The following is an 11021-nucleotide window of genomic DNA, read 5'->3' on the forward strand; positions in this document are numbered from 1 at the left end:
TATGATACAGAGCTTTTTGTTGCATCAGCGCGTTAGGCGGAACCCTGTTGGGAAGTAAATGACGCTTCTAATAGCTCTTGGAATACGTTTGAATAGGTTTTTAATGTTGACAAGACGGTGGGCGATGTAGGACAAGATTGTTTCTATAGTGGGTGTGACATTTTTGAACGGAACAGTGGCTGTGGAGATGCTGATGCTTATTTAGCATTGAACGCTACGTTTGTGGCGGTCTTGGTGGAAGTTGAAATAAGCAGGCTGTTGTGAAAGGATGCCATCTTTAACATCTTCTTGTGCTTTTAATGTTCCCGATCTTTGACACACTGAGGTGAGACGACGGACAGTCACACACTCAGATTAAAAAAGACATAGCGCCAAAGATTCAAAAGATACAGTGATTCGCAAAAAATAAAACTCAACCAAATGGTGCATGAGAAGAAAATATACTAGCAAAGCTCAGCTATGTCCTCGTTATCTTCTCTGTTTTGCATTGGGCATGATCGTTATAGCCCTCACACATGTTGGTTTCTTCTCGTAAAAATAACAACCCTTTCAATTTACCACACCGCCTTTACTTTTCTCAAATTTTGACATAGATGAAATGAGGCAGCATCCTGAAAAGTGCTAATTTCTGTCGATTAGGGAGTCTAGTGCCAATTTAAGAATGCAGTAGTGCCAAAACGCTACGCAAAGATAAGATGTCATCAAATGATGGTGGAACGGAAAGCTCAGTACAACTCTTCTTCAACCAAAAATTGCGAATACAAGCTTTAAGGGGTCATTTTCATATCATACAGATTAAAGCCAAATATATCAAACTTCCAGTTTTATGTATTTTATCTTTGAAAGAAGCTTTCGACTCCTTGAAAGACGCTCTAAAGAGGACATCATCAGGACCACTGCGGCTTCAAATCGGCGCATTCGGTGCATTATAGCCGCTGCAGGGGTTTAATCATCCAAAAAGTGCGGATACACATGTTCAAATAAAGACCTCACCAAACCCATCCTGCGGCAAAAGGTGCATACTATCTTGTGCTATCTGTATATTTCTGGCAAGGCTGGTAGTTTGCTTTCGAATGCTAAATGCCTTCTCTTCTGTTGTACTTGCCGGTGATAGCCGCATCAAAATGGAGGGTGTACACAACTGTGTGTCGCCAGCATTCACATCCACATCAGTATCAGCATTTGGTTGGAATGTAGCACGGTGTTGCACTAGGGTAAATTCTGCTTCTGTTTGGAACGCCAACTCTATATATATTCTATATGTGAACTATGATGAGTACATTGTATAGTCTTTGGCGAGTACGTTGCGGAAGCTCTGTAGGCTTATATGCAAGCTTACAGGCACTTAATATGTAAGCTTTGATGAGTAGAAATGTTATGAGTATATATCTTATGAGTACATCTCATATTGCGCAGCCATTGCTCATACTGCATATATGCAATTAACTATATTTCAGTAGCGGTGAGAGCCCCCACTCTCATACATAACTTTATAATTTCATTTTTCGTTTCTAGCACAGGCACATCTGCTTAGAAGAACCATTGCCACCACAGGGCGCGCAGTGGAAATTCTGGCTGAGGCTACATGGTCAAGAAAGATGTTTGATTATAGACCGGTGTCGTCACTGCAACGCAAAATAGCTACCGAAATGGATAACTCCATGATGTGTAAGTGTTTAACCTCGAATGTGTCTGATCATGCATGAATAACTTGTAGTTACGCAATGAGACATTTATATCACGGATGGAACGGTTATTCAGGTTATGAGATGCGAGCATGTAAACAATGTTTCCGCACACTAAATCTCTGGCAGCCGTTAGACATCATTAAGTCCTATGAATGACTGGATGGCGTTTGGCTTCCAGCCACGTACGGGTTGCAAGCCGAAACTCTCCTTGAAACAGCAGAGATTCGAACCGGTGTCTGCTGATTGCCCAACCAGAGCCGTGCCAACTAAGTTAACAGGGAAGTCCAGCACTGGACCACCCGAGTGAACCTCAGTTGACGTGACGCTGGACTGGCCATCAGAAGACACGGGTCCGAACCTCAGCTGTGCCAAGGAGATAATTCGGGTTGTGACAAATAGATGACTGAAAATTAAAAACCATTCAGTCCCCCTCAGAACGCAGTGACACCTGATGGCAGCCGAATAATAAGCTGGCTGAAACATGTACATACTAATCCACCAGACACACTGACATGCAGGCACCTGCTGTGCACACTAACCTACCAGATGTGGATGATAATCCGAACACTATTCCATTTATATATCAATGATTAGTACAATGCCAATATTTTTTCCAAATAATGGCATAAAATCAAGCGAGCAGCATGTATCGTACAAACAATGTACGTCTGTATGTACTTCAAAACAGGTTTGCAATCATATGCGTACTTACCATACTACTGATACGATAATTATGACTAACGCTCATGAAATTGGTAGGAAGTGCACATGTAAGCGAAGTGCATTACCGCACCGCCTGCACGTCCCACTGCATGCGTAAATACACCAGGGGGGCGTCGTATGTGACGTCTTACGAGCAAAGCGGTTACTTAGATGCGCATTTTCATTTTGAGTCGTATAACCCATGCATCGTGGGTAACTGACACCAAAGATTTGAATGCATTTTAATGCCATAATGCGTGCCTTTCGGGATAATTTCGACTGGCAGAGATACGCTGATCTAGTATTTGTCTAGTAGTTTACAAATCAAAGTTTTTTAAAGAAATGACTGGACATGAGCCCCACCAGACAATAAGTATGCTACCGGTATTGGTTACAATGGACAGGTCTACATGCCTGTGATGTTTGCATAGCCCAAACTTATTTATGCCAAATCACCTTGTCTCTGAGACCGGCTTCGGGAAAGGCGAATTTGCCGTTTTCGGGCGATCTCTGCCGCAGCTATAACTCGGTAAATTTTCAGGTCAATCAGTGAGTTGAAGCTGGTTTATTCGCAGTTACCGCACGGTTGGTTTCACGTGGTCAACTGTTCTGGCTATTAAGATCCGACATCACTGCTTCAAAAACCTCCTAAAATAATGGGACCCATGGCTTGCGAGTGCATGTTTTCAGCACACATCAACCACACTTTTGCCGGTACAGATAACCGTCTTACACTCAATAAGTATCATGTTGATGCAACGCTGGGTCATCAAAATCGGGATCCAGTTCCGAGCCGTGTTTTTACGACTGGAAAATTTTACATTTTCAATGTTTAGCGAACGGAGCAGCTGAAATTGTGGCAATATAGCAATCTTTCACAGAAAACACGTCTGAACAGATGGTATGCAAATGTCCGGCAATTTATACGGCACGATGTTTACAGAACTGCGCTTCTTTCGCCACAGATTCGGCAGATGCGCCAGGATCAGTGGTTGGAAATAAATTAGTTTCTAGAAAGTTCGGCAACCGGCCTGGTCACGCGTTTCAGGCTTATACTGCTCTCATAAATTCTAAATCCATAAATTATAAGTCATAAAGTATAAATCTAGACTTGGCAGAGTGTTTAAAGAATCATGAGGCAATATGACATTGCGCGAAAAGGGTGGAAGGGGAGCAAATGTGGTGACCGGAAGCTATGCGTACCTATATTCGTACTTTGCATCACTTTATGCTAACTAAGTCCAGGATGAACCCTTCAATTTAAATGGAATTTGAAACTTGACTGTGCCCGGGCGACAGTGAGAAGTTGGTTTCTCCCCACAGTGTGTCGAGCAGAGGTCAAAAGCAAACGTTTGCAGTAGCACGAAATGTTTAGTAACTTTGCATCAATCTATAAGACATGCTTGTTCTAAGTGTGAAACTGTGGTCTACCAAGATCAGCGACCTAGAGCAGATCAAAAAGGTTAAACTCTAAAAAACTTAAACCACAAATCACTTTGTGGGTCATTGACGATCTTTCAGGTTTTCTATTGCAATATAATATGATAAGGCCGACAGTTTGCGTTTCAGACTTTTGGGGAGAAGGTTAGGTCAGTGACCTGCATTCGGGTCAGTTTGTGCTATTTTTCATTAAAAATGCAACTGTGTCCGTATTTTTGTGTAGTTTTGATGTTTGCACATGAGAAAAAGACTATTTGCATACATGCAGAGCCATCACATGACTGCGGAGCAAATGACCTTGGCCTAGACCATGACATACTTCTTTGGGTACCTTCTGTAAAACACAGACTAAGCTCAAACTGGGCGGTTTCGTGGGTAGTTTTGGACGCGGAATTTGAATACTTGGCAGAAAACATGTTGTGATATCATTAAAATGCATAATAAGGGCACCATGGGTCACGTTAGGACATGCAAGGCCAATTATCTATGTTGTCTATATTGTCAGTAGCGAAGAGTCTAGATAAGCAATTGCGACGCGTGTAGCTACTCACTTATTGGGTTTGTGAAGCTGGTGATTAACTCCATGTAACAACGTGCTTGTTCTTAGTTTGTTACAAATGCATTGTCAAGCTCGGAAGGTCAAGCCGTTGTCTACGTGCATAATTCAGACAACTGCCATGCGATATTGAGTACCTGTAGATGTACGACACATTGTTTCTGACCACAGAAAAGCATTGTACTGATCACATAGACCCGGCTAGCACGGCCATTTTTGCATTTGAGTGGTTTATAAATTTTACTTAAGTTGATTTCAGGTGACCTCTAGAGCAGCCTAAAATGACATTTCTGTGCCTCACTGCTTTTGTCCCACAGCTGCACCAACTAAAATAAACTTAGAAGAATTGTGAAAAGAATCGGTCTTGTGGGCTACCAGCAAACCAATTTTGACGGTGGCCTGACCTGACCTGACACTTGTGGGGGAACAGAAATAGTCGAAATGGACCTCCCATAGTCCTAAAGCCTTCCGTGCAGTCACTATCTGTCCTGACGTGATAGCATAGGCTTTAACTGCTCCATCAGAACGACTCTTTTTTCAATGTCGTGACCTCTGGTGACCTCACGTTTCATTCAAGGAAAAATTGGTGTTTATTCTTTATAATGTGACGAGACCTTCACAACGATATATCTGTGTTCCCCATACGGCGTCTGGAATTTGGAGATCTCACGAGAGAAGTCAACGCTCCCCTCTTCCCACCACCCTGGCAATTAAGGGGTATTTTTAGCTGACGGTTAGAAGGAGCGTTAACACTTCTGCATGCGGCAAAGAATATAAGGGAACAAACACATCTCAAGGCGCCGGACATCACCAATAATGCTTGGCATTCATTTCCGAACCCTCAAACATTTAACTGTGGCAACTGTAACTGACCTGTGGCATCCATTTCTGGAAACCGCATCCGCGCTTGGGATCGCTGCTGGAGCTCTGGAGGCTGGAGCCGTGCTTGAAACCGCTGCTAGAGCTCCGGAAGCTGGAGCCGCGCTTGGTACCGCCGCTAGAGCTCTGGAAGCTGGAGCCGCGCTTGGTACTGCTGCTGAGCTCCGGAAGCTGGAGCCGCGCTTGGGATCGCAGCTAGAGCTCTGGTAATCTGAGCCAAGCTGGGGACCACGGATAGAGATCTTGAGGCAGGAGCGGGTCCGTAGCCCGTAGACCGCCCATAGACGACACCTTACGTCGTTTCGGCTAGGCAGATGCGTGGTATGCCATGATCAGCGGCCCGACCAGCGCTACCATATGTAGGTCAGATGCAACCAAATGGCATAGAAACTAGGCTGCACAGATTTCGTAAAAGTACGCTGAATATCCCGGAATATACCGCTGAAAAACCGGACGAGGCTGCGTGTGCCTTGCCGACGAGGGCTGAGGCTGAAACCAGATAATCCCAATGCTTTAATGCCGGATATCAGAAGCAGATGCACAAGAAGGCCATGCTGTGTTTCTTCTTCTTCTTCTTTTTCTTCGGGAGAGAGAGAGAGAGAGGGGGGGAGAGAGAGAGAGAGGGAGGGAGAGAGAGAGAGAGAGAGAGAGAGAGAGAGAGAGAGAGAGAGAGAGAGAGAGAGAGAGAGAGAGAGAGAGAGAGGGAGAGGGAGAGAGAAATATGTCTGGAGCATCAAAAACGATTCCAGGATCCCATAAACATAGACCCTTACGGGATCCTGAATCCACCCTTGGAATTCAGGCACATATCTGGAGAGAGGAAAAAGATGGTGAGGGAGAGAACGAGCTCATGGTGTATATAGGTGGCTTGTGTTAACTTCACATCAACAATGTATGCGTTCTCATTTGGCTAAAAGCTCGCATGGCGAGGTTATTGTATGGTTTGTGCTCCTGGATCCATTACTGTAATGGTGTTGCCCAAGGAGGGAGGGGCAACACGCATATGCTACATTAATGATGCTGATTGCTATTTGTCTCTCAATGGTTGTGGAAACAGGCCAATATTTACGTGAAACTATGTTATCGGCCTGCTTCATAAACAATTTCGAATCATGGCTTGTAGCAATACCATTAACATGTGGGTACCTGAAGTATGTGCGGAGCGTTCCCACCCTCAACAAAGTCGCGATGCAAAAATATGTGGGTGCATTAGCGCATACAGCATGACAAATTTACGGCCTTGCTGTGCATTTCGTCGGATTAAGACCATCAACATTGTGGTCATCTCGCTCCACACGTACTTCTTAGACAGATACCGCCCTACGAAGCACTAAGGCGAAGTGAAGCGCTGTGCCTGTTGTGGTGCGGTTGCACCACCTCTCATGGTTGACCTCTGTGTCCAATACCGTGGTCAGCGTTAGCACCGAACCGACGGTCGTTGTAGTGTGACCGCGTTTGCGTCGTGATCCATCGTGGCGGTGGTGACCAATGGCCCGTATTGTCGCGTCCCATGGACCGCGTCGTGACCGTGACCGTGACCGTGACCGTGACACCGTGATCGTGACCGTCGGAAGCTGATGCGCCTTCGTGGTTGTGATGCCACGGCTGGCGGTCCATTTGTGCTGTTGGTGCTGGTGCTTCTCTGTTGCTACCCGTCGGCCATTCAGCTTCCGTGGCCGATACTACCGTGCCTGCCGAGATCAGCGGCCGCGGCCCAGACCAACAGGTCGACAACCGCGGACCCTGACCCTCGCAGTCCCTCCGCGTACGCGTCACCTGACCCCCGCGACCCCTCCGCAGACGCACCACCTGACCCCCGCGACCCCTCCGCAGACACTTCACCTGCGTCGACTCGGACAGCGCCCTTGTCCGCCGGCGTCCCGCCACGCGGCGACCGCTGCGGTGACGTCACGGCCACGTGGGCGCGCTGACCCGGCGGCGACCCCGGTACAGCTCAGCCGCCATGGGCTGCGGCCTCTGCCGGATGGAGCGCTGCCGGGGCGTGGACGGCGCGCAGCTGAAGCTCCGGCGCCTGGTCCTCTGCTACGACGAGCCGGACGCTAGCCCCGAGGCGCAGAAAATCGAGATTGGTGAGGCCTCTTGGTGTCCTGGCGGACATTCCTCTTGCAGTCCGCAATGAGACCGGAGTAGCTTGTGACTTGGCGGCACCGTCAGCGCGTTCGACTGGGCCTACCATTGCTCCCACTATCGATTCTTGCAGGGAGAATACGTTTCAATCGGTCTCCTGAATCATGCATTACGCCTGGTAATGCTTGTGTTGGAAATATGGCGTGCATAATACTTTAACCCGACACGACCTGGGTGTTCCCTGATCACAACCACCGGGGGGCTAAAAGCACCACCCGACAGTCTGTTAGACGAACTGTGAGCTGGTGTCAGATGACATTAGCTGGTGGCCTGCCGTGCGTTCTAGTCGTATTCTCACCTTCATTTGATTAGATTCATGACATGAAAAAGCACAAACCAGAAAGGAAAACTTCGATATGCTGCCTGTAAATGCAAAAACAGCCATACAGTGTTTCGCTGATGAATTAAGAACTACGTAACCTAAACGCAAATTGAACGTGTTCAGTATTCGGCGCGTGTAAAATGGATTTGCTGTTAGCTCCTGAACATTTTCTGGACCATTCTGAAACGGCTATAAAGTTACTCCAAAATCGCAAAGGGATGATGTTTTTCACCCATCCAGGTGATCATGGCAAAGCTGACAACCGTATTATGTCATTTAAGGGTGTGTTCCACATTTATCTTGTGTTTTGGACTGAAATAGCCTTCATGAGCATCATTCGTTGCAGTTCACAGCCCTATCCTTTGAAGACCTAAACCTATCTAGTTTCCGGGCTACAAGACCGGGGAGATGTACAGACGACAACCTGCAGAGTATTTCAAGGTCACTCAGGCATCCATGACGCCGTTTCAAGTCATTCAAATCCTGCCATTACATTGCCCATACGGCGATCAAGACCGAACAAAATATAATTGCAGAGTCGTTTATTCCTGGCGTTCGCGAGCACGCTTTCCGAATATAGCGGCTGTCAATCATCGTTGTGCAAGGTATTATGACGCAATCAAACACTGACGCATTGAGAAGACTTTTTTGCTAAATTGAGAAATAGTGTTACCCAGGGTTGTCTTTTCATCTTAAAAACATACCAATAGTTATAGGGAACCATATTTCATCATTTGCTTCGATATCTTCACATGTGGACAATTCCTTTTCACAAATGCTTCAAACGTCCATGCGGAAGAGACAACTTTTGGGTCTAATGCATTATTTTAAAGGTGGATGCAGTTGTCCTGCCATTACTGTCCGCAGCAAGTTTCCCAAATGCCTACCGGCGGCTGCGGTGTAAATAATTAGGCACAGGACAGGCAGCTGTTTTCACATTCATTCATGGCTACATCATGATGCCGCTGCTAGTGACCCTGGAGACTATGCGGAACACCTCAGCGTTGGTCTTACCGCCCAGGTCGCCTCCATCGGATTACATATTAAAGCAGTCATGTCGACGGGGCCGTCAGCGTCACGGACTCTCGCCGGCCCTCGTCACGAAAAGTCCAGCGGCACGTCACGACGAGCGGCGGGTCCGAACCCAGCCCTTCCGGCCGCGGATCCGCCGCCGCCGCTGCTGATCCAGCCGCCGCGCCGCTGCTGACCGTGTGTCGGTGCTGGCAGGTTTGCGCTCGGCGGTGCTGATTCAGCGCTGGTACCGGCGCTACCTGGCGCGCATGGAGCTGCAGCAGCGCTACACCTGGTCCATCTTCCAGTCGATCGAGTACGCCGGCGAGCTAGATCAGATGAAGGTGAGTCGGGGGAGGGGCAGGTCTGATGCCAGGTTAGACCGGGCGAGGATGGTGCTGGACGGCTCAGCTCTGGGGTAAACGGGGCCGGATGATGTCGCTCTGGGAGGCCCGTCCAGACCGATGTGATGGTAGTTCGCGGCTCCGGGGAGAATGGACATAACCTATGCTAGAATCGCTTAAGTCCCAGCAACCTTTTGTGCACTGTGCTGAAATAGATTGGCATTGAAACAGCTTGAAAGTGCGTGAAGTTACTCACGGAGCCCAGCAACTCTTGTGTGCCCCCAATACTTATGATATCCGGAATAGTGTGGGGCAGTTTGGACGGCTCGGCTATTCGGAGGCTACCGAGTTATGCATCTGCATTGATCCGATAGTTAAGCTGTTCATAGAGAGCCTTAACTTGCAATATTGAATTTGTACCTTCCAGTTACTGCCACTTGAATACCCGGTACAACACGTGTGCAGCACTTTTGCGATAGTATTCTTCCACCGCTGCGAGCCTGCACAGCGGCTGGGACCGACTTTGCTTTCCGAGCGCGTCGCACCTGTCGCCCCTGAGGCCTGATTGCAAGGGTCACGGCGTTTCGCAGCCTGGCCTTTGCATTCACGCCATTATTTAACCGATTTCCGGCCGCAGTCACGTGACGCACTAAACTATTCCGTCCGCCATATTGCATTCCGGCGGCCGCCGCGCCCTGAGCCGTCCTGCACGAGCCCCAGCGGCCACGTGGGGAGGGGGATGGGGTGAGGGGGTGAGGAGGGTGTTTCATGACCACAGCTCGGCCGGCCGGCACGGCGTGGCCCTAGCTGCGGCGCGTGCCCGTCGCCCATTGATTGTGCCCTGGCATAACCCAGGCAGCCTCGGGCCTGGCGGGAAGGTTACGGGTCGTGCGAGCCACACCAGCGGCAAGGTCACTAGTGGCGCGGGCCTCACGGGCTGGAGATCACGAGTCGCAAGGGGCCCACGGGCTGGGAGGTCACGAATCGCGCGGGCCTCACCAGTCGCAAGGTCTTACTGCAGATGGGGGTTCAACATAGACACCGAGCTCAGACGAGGTACTTTGGCTCACTCTGACGGATGAGCCCGGAGGATGTCGCTTTCTGACAATTGTAAATTTGTGACCGCGCTATAAAGACATTGCTGAGTCCTTGAGCGCGTGCTGGATGCAGACGGACACGAGCGCATGATGCTAGCTGGCGCCGCGCGCCTGCGCTCTGGCAGCGTCATGGTCAAGAGCGAAGCGAGTTAGGAGTGTGTGGCTTTCTATGGTTTTCACCGTTGATTAGATTAGGTGTGGAGGTGTGTTGGTCTACTCGGAAGAGTTTGCTCTGACAACCGCGATAAGATTGCCGTGCAAAGCGCGTACATCGGCCGGATGGCCTTGACCGCCATTCACGCGTCCTCTTCCTGGACAATCTGTCCATTTTACTACTTCCGCATGCCGAGCTGAAAGATACAGTCTAGTGTAGAGATAAAAGGTATCGAAAACGATAGATCTAACAGGCGATTTGTGTTACAAAACTTGCTTTCAATGAGTCAGTCAAGTTTGAAACATGTTGGAGATGCAGAGTTAAGTGGCTCACCAAACATTGGTGAGCAACGGTGAAAGCTGCTCAGTGCGCAAGCGAGGAGGAATATGGGTTGCATCGAGTGTGTTTCTATGTCTGTGTGTTTTGCCACCTCCACCGAGGGTCATCGAGTGCAGCATTATCGTGTATCTTCAATATGCATGCATTCAGTATAGTATCACATATTTTCCATCTGTTTTCAGTTGTACAACTTCTTTAACGCCCTATTGGAGCATCTGGAAGACGTCAAAGAGCCGAAGCCGGTGCTTCAGGAAATCCATACTGGTATGTCAGAAACTCAAATGAAAAACATGAAAGTGGATGAAAAGGGAATTTCTGACCTGGAACAGGATTGGGGAGTA

At 48.4% G+C, this 11021-nt stretch overlaps 1 protein-coding gene across 1 annotated transcript; it reads left to right on the top strand.

Annotated features, from left to right (window-relative positions):
* Nucleotides 1–7214: 7214 nt before the first annotated feature.
* LOC119107110 (serine/threonine-protein phosphatase with EF-hands 2) lies at nucleotides 7215–10944 on the top strand (the record flags this gene model as incomplete). Its single annotated transcript, XM_037230482.1, is given in 3 exon segments — nucleotides 7215–7355; nucleotides 8963–9090; nucleotides 10863–10944. Coding segments are annotated over 3 exon segments (337 nt in total), but the record flags the coding sequence as incomplete, so codon positions are not given.
* Between the last annotated feature and the right edge of the window lie 77 nt (nucleotides 10945–11021).

Source organism: Pollicipes pollicipes, unplaced genomic scaffold, assembly GCF_011947565.3.
Source record: "Pollicipes pollicipes isolate AB1234 unplaced genomic scaffold, Ppol_2.1 Scaffold_6686;HRSCAF=7923_pilon_pilon_pilon, whole genome shotgun sequence".
Taxonomy (NCBI): Eukaryota; Metazoa; Arthropoda; class Thecostraca; order Pollicipedomorpha; family Pollicipedidae; genus Pollicipes; species Pollicipes pollicipes.